The sequence below is a fragment of the Calliopsis andreniformis genome, chromosome 5 (assembly GCF_051401765.1).
Source record: "Calliopsis andreniformis isolate RMS-2024a chromosome 5, iyCalAndr_principal, whole genome shotgun sequence".
Classification (NCBI taxonomy): Eukaryota; Metazoa; Arthropoda; class Insecta; order Hymenoptera; family Andrenidae; genus Calliopsis; species Calliopsis andreniformis.
Genome location: NC_135066.1, coordinates 12,134,051 through 12,154,033, shown reverse-complemented (window position 1 = coordinate 12,154,033; position 19,983 = coordinate 12,134,051). Strand labels below are relative to the sequence as shown.

At 37.9% G+C, this 19,983-nt stretch overlaps 1 protein-coding gene across 5 annotated transcripts in view; it reads left to right on the top strand.

The window, feature by feature from the left end:
- The window catches only part of LOC143179930 (low-density lipoprotein receptor), a 60,561-nt gene that overhangs the window by 16,898 nt on the left and 23,680 nt on the right, over nt 1–19,983 (top strand). For 4 of the 5 annotated variants that reach the window (XM_076379375.1, XM_076379376.1, XM_076379377.1 and 1 more), the window contains exon 3: nt 16,188–16,310. In XM_076379375.1, coding sequence (XP_076235490.1) covers nt 16,188–16,310 — 123 coding nt within the window. Of the gene's footprint in view, nt 1–11,315; nt 11,327–16,187; nt 16,311–19,983 lie in introns of those variants that run through there. The other variant, XM_076379378.1, reaches the window with a different exon arrangement.

The following is a 19,983-nucleotide window of genomic DNA, read 5'->3' as shown; positions in this document are numbered from 1 at the left end:
TAATTTTACGTCCAACGTTGTTCTTTGTACTGATAAACATGATTTTGGCCATCTGTATTTGCTATGGCATGACGAATGATTTTTTTAAATATCATAGTTTGTTTACGAAATTCAAGCAATAACAGTGTAAATTTGTGTTTCAGAATCGTGGAAAAAAATTTAAACATTTTTTTCTCAACAGTTAAACAAGATAACATAAAAAAACTCGGTCACGCGATAGCAAACACAGTTTAATTATAAAAAAAAATTTATTTTTCTGTATCAGCTCAATCAGACGGCTAAAATCATGTGCACTATTCAGCAGCGTATGCAGTATGACGTTTGACGTTATTGAAATGGATATTAATAAATCAACAGAAATGAATAAAATCGTATATGTAACTTCTCCAGAATTAATTTCCAAAGTTTCCACTAGTTTTGAGGGAGTTACAATAGGGAAACCCCTTAAGATGTAAACTCCAATTTTTTGAAACTGCAATCTATATCTTTTGCCTTATCATCAGATAAAGTAAATGTTCCAATAGCTGAACGCTTAAGATGTCAAATGTCCCAGTACACTAAATCAACACTTGATTGAATTACGTTCTACTAACTGAACATTCTATTTTATGATAATATATCTTATTCTTCATTAGTAGTATTGATTTTTTATTGAAATTTATGTTCAAAATTAAACAAAATTAACGTTAGTGTTCCGCTCACAGATCTATACTTATAAACCCTCTAGCTTTCCAACGAAATTCGTAAAAAGCCAACAGCAAAGAATTCGATTTTCTTGACCCAGGCGAACAAGAATAGTCCCTCAAGGCACTGCTGAAATTTTCCAAAGACGCGATTTCTGTTTCGCTGTATAAGCAAAGGCACACGATTCTTGGTCTGTTTCTGTTTCGTAAAGGAGCATTCGCTCAGATTTCTCTCGTCTGCCCCCTGTCACCGTCCACTGATAGTCACGATACTCGTTACACGAGGAACTCACAAAGGGGAAATGTTTCCTGCACTTCCGGCAACGAAGTAATTTTCAACTCGGCATCTTCAAGGCTCTCGCATTCCCTGCGACGTCTTTGATTTAACGGTGCCAATAGGGCACAATGATGCGACGTTTAACTCCAAATTAACCAATCTTACTTTACAAGCGGCCGCCAGCCTCTCTGGTCCTCGGGATCTTCGTTTTGTACCGACTTCGCATTGTTTTGTTCCTCCAGGCTCGTTCCTTTCCCCTTCTCGTTCCCCGTCTACACGGTTCCTCCGTTTGTTCGTATACCTTGGGCAGACCTGCAAAGTTCGTATCGACTTGCATCATACTTTGCTCGGAGCGTCTACAGACTCGTGTACAAAGTTGAAGGAAAGCGCATCGACTAACGGAGAGGATTCTTGTTTCCGCGAAAACAAAATTGGGACAGGATTCTGGGAATTCCTGTGGCTTAGGTATTTCTTTTTGAGAAGGATGCAAGGAATACGTACGATTTCATCATGATTGTAGGCAACACGATCGTGAGAATAATTAATGTATATTTTATATCGTCGATGATATACAATATTGATATCTGTGGCAGCTGAAGCTTAAGAAGATTCCAGATTTTATGAATTCGCTGTTGACATGTTAAGTTTGTTATTTATTACAATTTCTATCGTGGACGTATATTTGTGTGATTCTTCGTGCTTTTTATTTTAGAAATGGTTTTTAGTTAATATTTCAGATTTTAAGTTGGTACTTTTTTAATTTGTTGAGTTTGTGGATTTCTTATGCAGCTGTATAAGGAATGTAATAGAAAGTGCTTTACTTTCAAGGAATTATGTAATGAAGATTTCTTTATAGTCTTTGTGTATTGGAGAATTGTTCTGATGATAGCAAGTTACGAATTATTATATCCATCGTATATTTATTTAAATTAATTTTCACTTTATCTTTTATGATAATATTTACAGAAAATTGCATCATTAACTTTTGGATGACAAAATAGAATTGTACATTTATTTTGAATCGTTTGCCTTCGTTTTTGGTATAAGAATTACTTCATCTCAGTGCCAAAATCAAAACAATAATTCTGCAGAGTATATTATCTGAATATTCCCATTCCAAATGAGATATTATTCTATATTTTCTCATCATAATGGACTAAATTACAAAACAACAGACTAGAGATGGCGTGATGTGCGCGAGTGAATATAAACATTAATTCATTTATACTATTGGTAGAATGGAGAATTTCAGTAGTATTTGAATTCAAAAGACTTAAAGTCAAGTAATTTCACTAATGTAAACGAACGAACAAAGTGGAATAAAACAACAATAAAAAATTGTAAATCGACATTTATGAGAATTATTAGAAACATTAGACTTTGGTTTTAAAATTCATCCTAAATTCAATTGCCAAAAGAATGTTTTCAGAAAACTACAACCAATTGAATTTTTAAAATCTTTTAGAAAAGAAACCATCTTCACCTTTTCAGTCGCTTGCTAGTGCCGAAACATCTTCAAGGAAATTCAATTTAGAAATGTATAAGTAAAGGATTTACCCTTTAAAACTACCCTAGGAAAGTTATTGTACAACTTCTTTTCACAAGGTTACAAAAAATAAAAAAAAAAACTGGCAATATAGTGTCTATAACTGAACTGCAGTTGTATGCAATAAAAAATCGAAGCATGATAAGTAGACTATTAATCCCCTGAAATACATAAAGCAACATGTCTCTCCATCCCAGACCAACAGGAAACTCTTCCTCCATCAGGGCTACCAGAGTTTAGAGGGCCCCATCGTTTCGGTCAGGCTCCAGTCACGGTTCCAAACTTGGTCGTCGCCCTCCCCCTGCCTCGTCGGCCACTTTTTCTTGCTCCTCTTCTGGCATTCTCGAACCCGCTGGCCAGTTCCCGCGCCTAGGGCTATCGTAATTTGTAGCGCAAGGCTTGCACCAGTTGCATCAGAGTCCCCACCGAGCAGGGCACCGATTCGGCTGCAACACGACGCATGCACGAACGCCAGGACTGCCTGCCCTCGGCATACACCATATAATTATGGTGAAAGCCAGTCGTGGCCGGCGATCGGCGACGATGTGCATCAGGGAATCGCAGTCTCGTGGCCTGGTCGACGCGCGGCTAGTGATGGCAACTGAAACGTTTCGAACCGCTTCGAATCTACACGTGTGACGAAAAATTCGAATCACTTCGAACATGCTTCGAAGCTTAGAGCTCTTGAAAGTCTTGATAGTTTTCGAAGTTTTGGGAGATTCAATGGGTCTTGAGAAATAGGTAATAATTAAAAATCTTAGAAGCAGTTCCAATGTATACCTTTCTCCAAGTTTATTACCATAAAGTATTGCAGAGTTTGAAAAGTTTGAGTTATCTTTCAAGAGTTTCTGGCTTCGAATCATGTTCGAAGCGATTCGAGTATTCATAGTCTTGAGAATGTTCGAATCCCTTCGAAGCTGAGATTCGAACTCCCATCACTACACACGGCTGCCGCATCGATTGCTCCTTCGCCGCTTCTCGAGAGGGGGTGCTTCTCTCCCCCTTCCCCGCGACTTCGTCAGCGCTACTTCTGCTCGGCCGCCTCCCTTATACATTGCTGCTTTTTCAGCGTGGCCAGCCTTCGATTGATCCCAATTGAGTCAGAAATCGTTAACGGGCTCTGATTGGTCTCTATTTGATACAAAAGACCACATCGGAACTAGATGACCGTTGCACTTTCCCACGACGAAGTCTTCCTGCAGTGTGATGTCTGCTGCGAGATTGACTCAAAATTTAAACTCCCTTTTTTTCTAAAAATTCTAAACATTGCACTGTGCCAAAGGGCAATAACGACAAATTTTATTCTCAATAATCAGCTTGAAAAGTCAAACCACTTTCAGCTGATACCCAACACTTCTCGAACACTATACATTTTGGAGTAGACCCAGCCAATAGATACATGCATTATGTAGACTTTTTACGTACTACAATATTGGAAACAAGGCACACAGAGGAATCTTATTATAACGCAGAAGGCTCACGCTGCCCAGGGCGCGACTGGCAAGTGCTTTATTCTTTTCCAATACCTCCAACATCATACTCCTGAAGTTCAAATTTCCTTGAAACTTTCAGACAGTAGCCTGATATTTTTCTATAAGCGCACGGTATTGAAAATGATATTTTAAAGAATGTCAGTTTCCAATATTGAAAATTCCCTTCCAGTATAATCCCATTTTATTCACCCCTGAAAAAAAAAGACCATGAAAAACACATCTGCGTTTTTCTTCCCCTAAGCGGATATCTTATTCCATTCAACATATCGTTGCAGTTTCACCATTAGAACCCCCGCCGCAATTATTCGCGCAAGTGGAACACGCCGCGTTCTTCGAGCTAACACGACTCGTCGCTTGAAAAATATTCCGCGTCGTAAAGTCGACTGCCAAGTTAACGACTTGGACGTAACTCTCGTTACGCGATTTTCCGTATCTTTGCTGTGGATTGTCGGCGCTGCGGGGGAGGAGGGGGCTAAGAGCGGCTAAATTTCAAGCGCAGCATTGTGCAGCGCCGGAAAGACGGGATATTACGAGCACCGTTTTATAGCGAGCGTTTTACAAGTGCCCCGCACACACGTACACCTTGGGAAAAAGTAGTTCGAGATACCTGTGAATTGGTCTTCTCGTAGGGTGGAGAACCTTAAAGGCGAGAGGTCTCCTCGCAGCTTTGCTCCTATCGAAAGTCGCGAGGGAAATGGCGGCGGGGTCAGGTCTAGGGTAGAGCTGTTTTTAACCCCGTGGAAGTCACGCGTACTGATTGCATAAAGTGAGTAATTGCTAATGCCTGTGTTATAGTAGAGGTTTCGCCTTTCCGCGGGAATTATATCTCGTTTCGCGGATACTGTGGCTCGTTTACGAGTGGTCAAATGAACTCGTCCGAATGCATACGGACGTGTACGCGTATCGCGCGTGTTCCACCGTCTATAGGCTGTTTAAATTCAGTTTCCACGTATGAATATTCTAGTGGTCGGCTGGGAGCGTACATAATCTCACAAACAGGGCTTCCATCGTATCGTGATACGTATTACGTTTTGCTTTGAATTTTGAGGGGGATTAATCCTTTCGTGTGGACACCTAGGTACTATGAATACTGTTGGTAGCGAACGAGTTTAACTTGGGAACTACCGATGGACTAAGGGGAATGATTTTTAATTTTGATAGAGAAAACGTTTCTACATAACGTGATATTAGCTTCTTAAATCTTGTAGCTTAGATTTTCAACTATTTTAATCTTCATATATTTCAGGATTATGAATCAGCTTTAACTATTGTTAATATTTTGTGAACTATGAGTCATATTTTCTTAGAAAGAGGTGTTCATATATTTGACTTACCAGCGTCTAGTAATTATCAAAGACATTAAGAAGAACGTCTTACATTTCCTTTTTTTTTGATAAATGAGATTTGAATTTTCTGAGAAACGACGGTGAAGTCGTCGTTCTGAAAATGAATTCTGAAAAACGGCGACCTAAACCAGACCTAATGTTAGCTTTCTGAAATTGGTGAGTGTTCAAAAATGATATCGTGGGTATGCAAGAGCTAACAGCACAGAGAAACTGTTTCTGCTTCCACTTGCCCTCGTTAATTAATTGAGTGTTTGTACATAGAATTATTGTCCGTACACGGGCAACTATTCAAGCTACGACTTTTATCTCAACCCTTAATAAACGAGTAGGTGCTTCCAAATTAGCTGAGTGTTCACTAAAATCGATGGCCTTTGTTTTGACAGTGCTTAAACTGACGCTCAAATTTTCATGACACTTAAATAATATCCTATTCCAAGCAATCTGAATTAGATCTGGCTTAAATTTATCTTACCACTCTTACTTTCAACTGATTTTAATACCAAATGAGAATATCATTTAATACGATTTCATTTATTCGATATTTTTTTCTGAATATTATACATTAATTAGTATAATGAATTCTTAGCACCAGTAAATAGCGTATTAAGACTTCATACTCTTTTGAAATCTAAACTTCCATTCATATCTTTTAAATCTTACCTATCTATATTGTGATCTGTTTGCTCGAGCAGCGAAGGACAGCTTCGGCGTTAAAAATCGGTCGAATGAAAAACTGTTTTCAGAAAGCTTCGTAAAACCCTGGGAATTGGTTTTTTAGCTTGGACAGTATTAAACCCGATATTAAATTTGCGATACGTGCTGTATAATATGAAACCTGTGTGCATCCGTAGAAATACAGTGATGAATGAAATGCAATCACAGGCGGTCCTCATATTCATCTCAACAAAAAATTGACGTTCTGGCTTGATGAAAGCAATATTTGCGAACGTTTATCATCAATCGATTTTCCTGCTATCATTCGCCATTTCCTATCCTTTTAATCGCCCCCTTTGTTTGAATTTACGTTTCTCGCGCGTTTTCAGGACGTGGTAGAATATGCTGGATGATAACTAGAAGACAAACGTTACACATAGTGTTGGGAGTTCGAATCTCAATTTCGAAGTGATTCGAATTTTTCGTCACACATACCAGTTCGATGCAATTCGAAACATTTCAGTTGCCATTATTAGTTACATGCAATATCGACGCCCTGGTTTCAGAATCCACCACCAACGACCGCGGTTACTATTACACGTAAAATGGATGTGATAAGTTGTTTATTTAATTTTTCCTCCCTCCGACCCTGGATCAGGTTTTTTATATTTTATTCGTGTTCTTCACTGTGTCAAATCAATGCTAGAATACAACTGAAAATTTCAGGAAAGAATGCGTTCTCATTTCGACGCTCTGGACCCTTAATTCGTAATCTCGACATCATGGTTGCCATTATACGGGTCACTGCCTTGACAAGCTATTTATTTAATTCTTCCTTCCTTTCTTTTTACACTTGAAATTACGTATACCCTGCATTTTTGCAGGCGTGCAATAGTAGGTACGTATCTGGAATACGGAGGAAGAGTTTAGGGGGAGATCGAGGTTGGCTGTTGCATTTTTCTGGTTTTTATTTCTCATCTTGAGTGTTCCTCCAAATAGTAAAAATTTAAACTGCACTGTAACCCCAAACTTCTCAAATTCCTGTAGTGTTTTGATTCCAACACTTTGGTTCTAAATTCGCAATTTCGTGTTATTATTCTCTTGTTCTTTCACTTTTTCTTTACATTTCGTGGAGAATAGCTGCGAAAAACCTTACTGTTTCTCTCATTTTCTGGAAATGTGTTCTGTGGTAGTGATATCGTAAATTTGAAATTTGCAGTTCCACAAGTACCATTATTATGAGGACTCGATTGGATCGTAAAGAAAGAACAGGTTGAATGATCGATATAGGTGTGTTAATCACCGTTGAAAGTATGCAAATTACTTATTTTGCGTCGCAAAGCCTGTGTTTCGCATTTACTTTCGATCACACGCAACTGTTGTCCACTGTATGCTTGTCGAACGATATACCGAACGAATGAGCAAATTTACAAGGAAGTAGATATTTCTTCTATAAATAGAGAAAAGGGAGCAGGAAAGAAATTGTGAAAAGGAAGGTGGTCGTGGATACTCAAAATTAATAGGTATTTTCTTGTTACTTAATCAGTGTGTGCCCAGCTTTCACTATTTCTTTATTTATTTATTCATTTACAGTGTAATCCGAACAAGATTAATACTCCTGCAATTATGAAACTCGTGAAAACGAACAAATAGTGTTTATTTGATGGGAGATTGGAGAATGAACATTGTTGGACAAATACGTACTGCTATATGAACACAGTACATATTAAAAAATCAGTTATTTGAATTTTAGAAATTACATGCGACAGAGCAATCATATTGGTAGAGAAAATTATTATTTACATACAACTGTACAAGTAATATTGCAGATATATGATGGTGTTCAATCACAGAGTATTTGACATGCAAATAGTCAAAATATCATAAGTTACTCTAGAGTCGATGTGTAAATTTTTTCGATAACTTTTCATAACTTTCTCTGTCCCGTTTTTACATCACGTTGCATATTTCATGAAATTTTACGAGCTAGATCCGTTTCGTAGTTAAGGAATGGTTACCCCAAATCATCGAAAGTCGAACGATTTGTAGGAACCTCTTTGTTATTCGTGAAACTCCCTTCCAAAGCTCGTTCGTTATACACCAGATTTGAGTAACGATCTCCACGAAAATTCACTCGGTGATCGTTCTTGCAAACGTAATGGACCTCGGGAGACCAAGAATTTCTTTAAAATTCTTTCACAATTCTCAAAGTCTCACAAATTCTCAAAGGTTACAAACTTTAGATGTTCACAGTTTCGAATTTCATATAACATTTGAAATCAACTATGGTGATTGACAAGTTGATATTTTCGAGTTACTAGATTACGTAACTGTCAAAAGTTTAAATCTCCTGACATGTTATCGAGCGCTGCCTATAACCATTGCACAGTAGGAGCACTATTTTCATGTAAACATGGATATCAGTAATTAGCAGTTCAAAAATCGACAATGGCGAATTCGTGTAGCTTATACCATCGACATGTTTCTATGTCGAGTTAGTGAAAAATTGATACAATATGTTCGATTTAGTTAATAATAGCTCTCCTCACTCTTCGCTTTCCATTGTGTCGAACTGGTCAATCAATTGTTCGCGAACAGAGAATAAACGATTTTCGCTTATGGTTTAAAGAATTAGTACCGATGTCTGTGTTAAAGAAGAGAATCAGAATCCTCGAACAGTTCTGTATTGATTTTTAGTTTCTCTCTGATACGTTTACTCAAGTGGTAGTAGCATAGAAGTACTTATATTGAGTGGTACGAGAAGTTGACCGATCGTTTTATACCTTGTAAGTTGAAATGAGAACATGGGAAAAGGTTAAAGGGACTTTTCAGTACTGTGACTATTAAAATATTTTGCTTATTTAAGGTATTTACTTGAGAAACATTATAAGAGTTTCAAACCTGAGAAAGTTGATTATGAAGTGTGGTAGTATTGATTTTTCTCTTTACGAAGATTTTAAGATTATGTTACTTATGTTATTACCAGGTAGAAGAAGCAATGTATTACTTCAGTTTAAATGCTTAGTTGTTAAAAACACAGTATCTTATCTCTCATTCACAGTATCATATCTGCAACGTCTAATATTTACTTTGCTCAGCCTTCTAAATTGCCCAGAAATCGGCATCATCTTTGATTAACTTTATCTCTTAATCTACTTATAAGGTAGTAGCTGTTTATCAGTTCAGTTGATTACATAAGTTACCAGCTTCTATAAATTTACCATCCATTTCGATCCACTTTCTCAAACTCTGAAAATCTGAAATTTAATGAAACTTTTATAACGAACTCCAACAAGTTTTTAAGTATACTAAATGAAGGAATTTTGAAAATAATTGTCTTAAGAAATTTATAAAACAGGTGTTCGATTCACTTAATACCATTTAATAAAAATGAAAAAATTTCAAGTCAATCCATCGATATCTATGGGCAAGAATAAATCGAAAAGGTTCAAACAAAATAACTGAGATTAGACTATGAAAATTGAGAAAAATAATAAATTGTGCTCAAAGAACAGAGTATTAAATGTTTTTTGCTCCACAACGAAGTTGACTTTGGTAACACAATCTACTCGTAAGGTGGTATTCTATTCTAGAAATTTAGAAAAATCGACTTTTTTAATTTCATTTTCTGGAAGTATATTCCCTCGAAAATATTTCTGCCAATATTTGGTAAGTCAGTAGCGTCTAAGCGTCTAATGCCGTGTCAGCCATTTTGAATGATTATTTTTTACCCAGTGTGACGTCACGCTTGGGCAGTTACCTTTGCTTAACCAAACTCGTGGATTTTCTGTGCACGCCCTATATACATGTCTTATCTAGTAGTATATATGGTCTAAACATTCTACAAGCGTATACAAGGCTTAAAGCTCGGTGCAAGTGGCTCTGTGCCTTCTTCGATCCGCGACACACATTCGCGCGAGGCGCCCCGTTAAGGAGGAACGCGCGAGCAGCAAGTTTCAGTCTGTATTTAGGAATCTTGTTCTGGTATGTGTCTGCAATTGAAACCGATAGGTAGAACCGTGTTACGTATCGTCCTAATACCTCGACCAAGTCTAGTCGATTGCTTCCTGTTTCCTCGTGCCCCTCATATTTTCAGTTCACGGGGCGACTCCTTCCACAACCGACTCGATTTCTCTTTCGAGTTTTGAGCCATTGTCCCGCGTGAAATTTGTTTTTGTCGATTGATCGTCGGCCCTTGCCCCTCACTCTTTTTCGGTCTCCACTCGGCGTGGAGCATGCTGTTTCAATTTTTACGCCGCATCGGTTCCATTTGCAGCACGAGTTGATATCGGATATTGATAGCCATCGAAGCTGTCCACGGGATGCCGCGTAATTGGTGTCAGATGAAAAATTGCGATGATTCTTCGTGGAAAAATAAGTTGAAAATGGGCGCTGAAATTCGTCCGATTTTTCCTTTGTGAGGGAGATGGGTTTAAATGTTGGCCCAAGCGGTTGGAATCTGCAGGAAACCTCGACGGTTCCCTGTATGAATTATTCATGAGTTTCGTCAGAATGAATATTATATTTTGTCTGCAGAAGTAATTCAAGCATTTAAGAGCTCGATTATATTTTTAGTTAACACGATTTGTCTCGTTTCTATTATGCACAGGATCGATTTGCAGGGACCTCGGGGGATGTTTTTAGATTGATTGCCGATAGTGGTGAATGCAGAATTCACGAAATCGATTTTATAAAATCCTCTTCTATAGAATTAAAATAGCGTTTTGAAATAATTAGAGAAATATTAATCGAGTGCATATATGCTTAAACTGTGCATCCTAACTCGAAAGTGACATTTTAACGTATCTCATTTTAAGTTCCTACGCGATAAAATATAGATTTTCGAATAATTATACAGAGTGTTCCATAATAATTGGGTAATATTTCAAGAACTGATTCAGCATCTAAAAATAATGAAGAAAGTTCATACAAACACTTGTTCTATTGAACTTTGTTTACGATATATAGTGAGTTTTATGTTCTCTTATTTAGTATCTGATTACCTCCATAGAAGATGCTTAAAATGATTACCTTGCATTTCAACGCAGTATTGGAAACGTCTATTCTCGATACGTAATGACTACTCTTCCAATATTCCTCGATTTTCCTCAAATTCGTTTAAACTCTTGTTCAATTTTGTATCAGAGTATTTCAGCACTTTTAACAAGCCTTGCCTGTTAACATTAGGAATTTCAAGTATCCCCGCATATCTCGTAAAAAAGGTCAAATAGGATATACGTTTATTAAAATTTTTTTCATTATTTTTAGGTTCTCAATCAGTCCCTAAGGTATTGCCCATTCATTACAGAACACCTTGTATAATAAGGGTAAGATACAGCATCTTAATTCCATATTTACAATTACTCTTCGAAGTGTTCTTCACGAAAAAATATAAAATATAGTAATAATATAATACGCACTGGTTAGTGGAGTTTCTGTACTTATCTTATCGCGATTTTTTAAAACTAATACTTTAAGCCTTCGTTACTTTCATCTTTAATTATATAATATCTCACACTTTTTGTATCGTATTTGTATTTATTACTCCGACGACCTATGAACCGCAAGAATCTAGTTTCGTATTGCGTCTCGGATTTAAGTTAAACTTAAGAGTAAGGTCTCTGTTCCCCAATACATAGTAGTTGGTCTTTATTCCCAGTTACCTACCACGACTTTCCATTTTTTTTTTTTTTATTCTCGATCCACCTTCTCTCCCCCTAATCCCGAAGGCGCACAGTCGAGTAACAGGATTTTTCTCTGGCGATTTTTCCAGCCGTGGAGCAGCCTCCTTCGTTCTGCGAATCAAATCACGTGTAGCCTAAACGCGCGATTTCCCGCCACGATCAATTACGTAGTTACTCATGCGGCAGTGATCCGTTTCTTGAATTCCAGTTCTATCTGCTCTGCAGACAGTTGTGCAATTTTCTGTGCGCATTTCTTACTGGAGAGACCGACTAAACATTCGCAGACATGGCCCCGGGAGAAAAAACTAGATCGTCCTTATCGATTTTCCGGGTAATCGACTCCAGAAATACATTGTCCATTGCTCTTTAGCTTCGATCACTTCATCTGACGTATCTAGGCTTCGCGAGTATTGCGTTTCAAATTTTTGCGATGCACATGGGCGTTCAGAGGAAGTAGCTATAGTTATGTAGGCTGGATCGTCTGGCGGAGTTTGTTCCATTGTTCACAACTTTTATTAGTGAAGAATAGTTGTCTTTTATAATGGTACTTGAGTTGGTAAAGCGTGCATCGATTTAACACATTTTTTGAGACTTTTTTTTATTGGCAGTTTCAACCCCTGCGAATCCAGATACATGAATGCACGACTGTCATTCAGTCACATCATATTTAGCATGTATTACTTATGTTGAGTATCTATATTTTTAATTCGCATTCTTTCAAGAATGAGTGAATAAGTTTTTGAGACATTAGTTACCTAAATAGATACTTTCTTTGATTTCACACATTTCTTGTGGAACTGTGAAGTAGTCTTTGTCAAGATTGATCACGCACTACATTCTTTATATATTATTTAATTTAATAACAAATTTAAGACAAACATATAGGTACTAAAAAAATTGTAGCTTCATGAATTACATTTAGAAAAGAATATAGCAGATCATATGTACTCGTAAGTTCTTCAGTACCTCCACTATTCCTTGGAGTTACTGTACCATTTTTTCTTCACATTGAACGAGATAATCATGTCCCGCTGTTGCTTTAATTTACTTTTTATACCCTGTAAAAGAGTGGAACTCTATACGAGACTATAGCGAATAAGGATTACGATTATATTCAGTTCGTGGCTTATCGTTCGTGGTACGTAGATGTATCGTATATCTTCTGTCACACGTTGGAAGGTTCCTTTATTGCTAGTTATCAAGTCTGATTGGAATATGAACGCAACGTTTTTAGTGGTACGAATTAAAGTTAAATATGATGATAAGGAAGTTAAGAGAGGAAGGTAATTTTTATTAGCGCCATAACTTATTTCGAGTTAACTTAGCGCTATTAACTGTAATACTTATACATTGTTCGGGTCAATTTGATTTCTGCTTTTAATATCTCTTGATGAGAATTCACTTTACGAGAAATTCACTAACTTTGGTAATTGTACTCAAATTAATTACACTTTACGCACTATAGTTTCTCAAAAAAAAAAAAGAGAAAAAACTCAAAAATGTCTTTTCATAACTGGAGTTCCATAGAGCAACATCTTCTTAGCAGCAATTCGCAGCAGAGTGCAGATTTTTACATTTTTTGTTGTCTCGTCGTTTTTAGCAAACGAGAACAGGATAAGAGAGGAAAAAAGAAGCAGCTGAGCGAAATTTCGCGATTTCACCCTGTTGTCCTCCTCCCTGTATTCGCTGACTGTTTGCTTCAAACTCTCCCCCAAGTCAGATACTTGGCCCTGGTTCCGAGGAGTGCAATATCAGACTTTTAATATCGAAATTTGTTTCATTCGCGCTTGATTACGTTTCGCGAATAGCTTATTCGAAGCCACACGAGCTTCGAGCGTGTCGCGTTGCGCCGCCGTGTTCGGTTAACCGAGAAGTTGATTTAACGTATCTGGGTTCAGCCTAAATAGGTAATTCTACCTCTATAACCAGCTTGGATGTCGCCTGAGTCTGAACATTTAACTAGAGTGTAGTCGAAATGAAGAAACTGAACGACACGCGACATTTTGTTTATTAGCTGAGGGAATTGTGTCGATTCGTCGTTTAAAGAGTAACGTCACTCTAGGGGCATCAAAACATAGGCGATTTTTACGAACTTATGCTAGAATACTTTAAGAATACTTTAAGAATCATATTTATTTCTGTTATTATTGCGAGCTTTTCAGTACTACTTTCTTTAGATTATTTTCAAGGGTTTCAATTATTATTTTATGAAAAGAAAAAAATTTGAGAAGTAGATTAATTAAGGTTCGATAATTACAATTGATCGAGGGGTAACCTTTGAATACTGCGCCATTTGAGGAATACTTGCAACGCCCCAGTGCTTATGAAGTATTCGAATAATCAAAGCCTGATATTTGTGTTAACTGGATCGTACTGGTAGAGAATCGCCTGATCGATCGGTCGTATCATCACTGTTACATATTTCGATGGTTAAATTAAATTTAAAGAGGAAAATTCTGTGATACATGTAGGTTTTCATTGTTGGGTATGAATCTGAAAAGGCTGCCATCTTTTTCCGTGTGAAATTCAAGATTTAACACAGTCGTATTATTGATCGCGGTTTATGCTATACAGTAAATGATGTAGTTGCTTTTTTATCCAGTGCTTTTTCTCCATTTTATCAGCTCATAAATTGCAGTTTTAAAAAGAAAGTTAGTTTTAAAGGGAATTACACGGAACGCTAATCTTCAAATAATACTTGATATATTAAGGAAAACCCATTCCTTTATCGTAGTCTCTTAGTTTATTTATGGTGAACTCTCCTTCTCTATAGCTGGTAATTTTCCGAATATTAAGGAAGAAGTAGAAATGGATATAGGATGAAATATGAAGAACCTGATTTTGCAGTTCCTCACATAATATTTTAATAATACTTCCATTCTTGAACGTAGTAGTATCTTGGCGATTCATTTACATATTTCATCACTTCTTTCACGTAATTGAAATAGAATCGAAAAGGTAACCTGAGGTAGCTCTTTGGCATACGATCACGTGTAGGTCCCTATACCAATTAATTAACATATTATATTAATAGAATTAATAGAATTCTATTTCTTCCAATTTCTCCCATTTCTCAACCTCAAACACCAAAAAATCACACAGTGTCTCATTTCACCCCGAACAATTGCTACACACAAATTCAACATGCATTTCCATGAAACGCGCTCAAAACTTTCTACGCTTCAACTTAATCGCCTCCCTTCAAATCCTCTTTCCCCACGAGCAAAACTGCAAAGCGAACGCACAGTGCTCTCCCTCCGACGCGAACTTGTTCTGACGCTCTAATCGTCACAGATTGCGTGGGCAATTAGCAGGAATGGTTTCATTGTCACACTATCGTGCAACTCGATCCGCCGGAGCTCACGACGGTCCTTGATCGCTCGCGTTTCCTGATTAAACGAAATGGCGTCGACTTTCTGTTAGAGACACGCAAAAACGAACAACAATCGAGTTTCATTCGCCTTCTCTCTCTCTCTCTCTCTCTTTCTCTCTCTCTCTCTCTCTCTCTTTCTCTCTCTCTGTCTCTCCCTCGCTCCGTCCTTAGACGATGGTGGTGGCCGCCACTTGCACGGCGTGCAAGGCCCATATATAGGGGCCAGTGCGCGACGCGTCTGGCTTACAGCATCCGCAGTCGCCAACGGGAGTGCATCGTCGTCGGTGTCCCAGCGTCTCCTGGGGAACAGTTCCCTCGCTCTGTTTGCGTTCTCCGCGACTGGTTGGGCCAGTTCCTGCCTCCGTGGCCCCCAGACCCGCGAAAATCGTTCCGATCTTTCCGTGCTCTGCGCCCATTTCCGTCCAGTGATTTCGCTCGGAAGGAGGGTAGACAAAGGGCCGAAAAGAGGTCTCCCAGTGTTCGAAAGAGAGGCTAGACTCGACCAGGGGATCCTCGTTTCACGGACGACAGTTTAACTCGGGGGTGGGCCCCCGATCGAGCAATTCGTCGAAGGAAGCATGAGGAGGTCGTGAACGTGGACGGAGAAGCATTAGGGCGGGGGATCGAGGACTTCGTTCTGAGAAGATAGGAAGCCAATGGAGCTCGAAAGATGCTCTGAATAGACGTTCCTCGGGTGTTGTTTCGGTGGTATCTGCACTCGCTCTGCCTGGTTGCCTCGACCCGGCACACTTTTCGTGGACGCTGAGACCGCCCGACGTTTTTATCGGACCACTCTGTGTCCCGTTGCCAGCCGTGGAGCCATCGACGATTTTCTGCGGAAATATTAAGTTGGTCGGGGGAGCTGGCGGAGCTCGCTGAAAGCTTTTATATTGGATTCAACACGGTTGGAGTAGCGCGAGAAGGTGCTGGGGGACGCGGGGGAACGTTGGAACGCGAATTCGGGTAGTGTTGGTATTCGGGGATCCACCGAGGCGAGCATGCGGCTCGCTGGTAGCGCGATGCATCTGGGCGGGAGGCGGTACACGTGCATGCTGATGCAACTCGCCTGCATCGCGCTCTTACTGACACGCACCGGTGCTGATGATCACCACGACGACGCTGGGCTTGCAGGTACGCCGAAGTGCAACGACTCGTACTTCAAGTGCACGAACGGCAGGTGCATACCTGGAACCTGGCACTGCGACGGCGACAAGGACTGCCACGATGGCGCTGACGAGGACCCAGCGGTTTGCAGTAAGTCGATTGTTTCACTTTCTTTGGTCTTTAGGGGGTTCTTTTTGAGAATCTTGGGGATATAGTGACTGGAGTATTAGTTCATGGAGGATTGTTAGATTTAAGTTGCGGTCACAGTGGATGCGTGTTCCGATGAACTGATGTTCTGACGAATATGTCTGAACTGTTTATTGTATGAACGAGACAAGTTCAGAGATAGTCGTCAGAACATTATTCGTTAGAAAACACATCTATTAGACGTTTTGAGTTTGAAGAGGCAAGTTTGCTTGGTTTGGTCAGGTTGGCCGAGGGTCAGAGGAATTTAGTGAGGCTAAAGGTTCATTCTCGGCAACAGGTTTTATGTGCTCGTGGAATATTATAAATAGAACGGATTTTTAGGCATTTATGGACATCTTAAACGGGTACAGAGTTACAGAATACATATGATATTAAAAACTATACAAAATATGAAAAGTAACGTGCAAATAGTATTTGAAGGATAAAGAAACTTTCTATTTTGGTTACAATTTTTTAACTATGTTTATGAGAATAATTGCATAAAAATCCGCAGGCTGATTATACAGGTTCGATATGGAATGTGACTGAGTGTAATGAAAATATATGAAATATTAATAGATCACGAATATTTATGCATTCCTGGGACACATTTAACATGTACATGATATACATTATAAGTATAAAATGCACATAGTAAAATATGCAAAATATTCTTAAGTTGACATTATATTTACAGGATAAAATCAATCTCTATCTGAATTACATTAATTTAGTTGTGTTCAGAAAATTATAATTTTGCAGCTGTATTGACAATCTAATTAGAAATTATACAGTAGTTGCACTACAATCTTCATTGTTACAAAAATAGCAGCAATGTGTCAGCGAACTTTTCTTGAGAAAAATGAGGTCAAGCGAGATATGAATCGGACTAGGTTAGTAGTAGTGCCATTGATAGGTCTTGCTACGATCATTGTTTAGATCGTTGTTAAAATTAATCCAATTTATATCATGCTTAATTGTATTTTTCTTGAAAAAATTTCACCAATATATACTATTCTCAAAAATATAGGATGAATATTAGATATAGAAATTAAAGTATTGGCGATATTAATACTTGAAGATATGTATCTATATTGTAATATGTGTAGCATGCCTTTCAAGTGTCCAGTCTCGGCCTCTTGGTCTCATTTTCGCATTACCCGCTCACTTTCCTTGTTGAACTTTTAAAGAACCAATACGGGGATAAAATTGCCCACGTCGTGAGAATTTTAATATGCCAACCTGAACCGAGTAAGACTTGACCGATTGAAGTGTATTACCTATACTTTTCGTCTTAATATTATGGAAATTAAGCAAGTTTTGATCATAAAACCTGAAACGAGGTAAATCAACAAAAAGAATCATACATCACAGTAAGTAATATCCAGTACTAACTAATCTTTCGTATATACATGCATACGAACGAATTTATGAGTCATTGCATGCCAGTATAAATTTACGATACTATTTGTATTTAATTACTGCATATAAAATTGGAAATTTGGATTCAATACATATTGCTTTATTTGTTAGTACAGAAGTGTTTTTCACTTGGTAATGAAAGTACAAATACTCGTTAGAGGCTTTCGGGTGTAAATTTTGTTTGTATGCAATTTGATGTATCGATGAAGAATACGAGGCTTTAACATCATAGTCATAACAATTTATGACTATTTATTTAGCAGATTTATTTGAATTTATTTGATATTCATCGCTCATAAGAATATGTTATTGGAGGATCCCGGTTGTGTGTATCTATAAAGTGCTGTTGTAGTAACGAAGCCAATTAAGTTTATTTGCGAGGAAATTGGTTCTCGCTGTTTAATGAAATGTAATATTATAAATTTATTGCTACAATATTGTAAAACTTTCTTAGTATAACTTTAGAGCACTGTGTGGAGGTTCCAGAATAAGTGAAGTGAAAACAGTTACACGATTCTTCTCAAACCTACGATGCATTGTAATACTACGAAGCATCTTCTCAAATACTGGAGCATCTTCAGTGCTTCTAGAGAACCTGGATTGTGAAATACAACAAAGACTCGTATAGATATAATAGTTCGTGGATTTCCTCAACAATTGTAGATCAGAATCAAAGCCTCAGATATGAAAGACTAACGAATTCCAATAGCACCAAAGGACCCACAACTTACAAACAAGTGAAAATCACTTCAGGATAAATTGCACCGTGTCCCTTTAAAGGACTCATTCAGGGCTCATTCAGATTAGTCAAGCTACATGAATTCAGGCACTTGACTAATCTGAATGATCCTTAACTCTTCACCCCCGACTATCCGTATCTCATATCTGGCAAATCGATCTTTAACGTTGATACTGACTAAATGAAAGTACGAGTGGCAAGAGTTACTGCGAGTCTTACGACCGTTTTATTTCCCCATAAACCAGCTATAAGCGTATCGTTTACACTTCGGAGCAGCACGCAAAGAAAGGAATGGCGTTACTCGCGAGTGGTTCGTTTGTCACGTTTAACAACTGAATCACACGTGGGAATATATCGTATGGGTGAACGAAAATGATCTTGTTCCAAACTGCAGCCATGTTTTATTTAAATAAATATCCGCGAGGTAGATCATCCTGATGGTGCAAAACCTTAAACCAAATATATTGAAAACATTCCTTAAAGAATGGAATAATTGTCAAAATAAATACATTAACAATCAAAAGTCAATTATAGATATTCTTGCTTCGACAAGTTTTTATTTTTGTCCTGTATATATTTAGAAGGTTTTGCTTAAGCCATGTTTGTCTTATTTAAATGCAATATAATATTAAAGATACTACTCATTTTGAGTCACTGAGTTATTACTTTCAAATTTAGAATGATCAGGAAATGTTCTAACAACATTAAATTTCAGAATTAAATTCTCCTAAATTACAGAAATATCACACTGTGCGGTGTCTACCAGGTAAAACATTAATCGTCGAGTTTATTCGTACCACGAATGTGGAGATAAACCCTGTGTCGCCCATCACCCTGATTACCACGCTTGATATCATTCTTATCGTAATATAGTGTACATTGTTATTATCCAGTGAGGTAAATTGCAATACGAGATCCTGTTATTAATAACGCAATGACAATGCGCGTTACATCGATCTCGTTGAGTCTGGCATTAATATTATGCGCATGCCCTGCATTCGTTAATTAATATTCAGTTGAAACGAGCTGGTACATAAGCAGAGGAAGGTGGCATTTGATTATTTTAGGGTTTCGTTAATCACTCGATATCGATCGTACTTGGACGTTTGTTTAACTTTGTAAACATATTTTTTTGCTCTTTTTGAGTTCTGTTTTAATAAGGGTAAAAATCGTGAGAGAATGATACGTGACAAACGAGCCGTTTTCGTGCAAAAATGATTAAAGTTTCAGGCGACGAGATTGCGCGGAGATGGTCCATGAAACTGAACACTTACCCCATTTTGTCTTCCTATAGGATGTTGACTTAAGTCGCGTTCCCATTCGTGCCGTAAGCTGCTCAGAGCACAGTATTATATCTTTAATTCATAGTCTATCAGAGTCAAATAACTTTACTTCTACAAAAAGTAAAAAAATATTATGTCATATGTAATAATTGTTACATGGAAATTACAAATTTTGTATACGTAGGTATAGCAT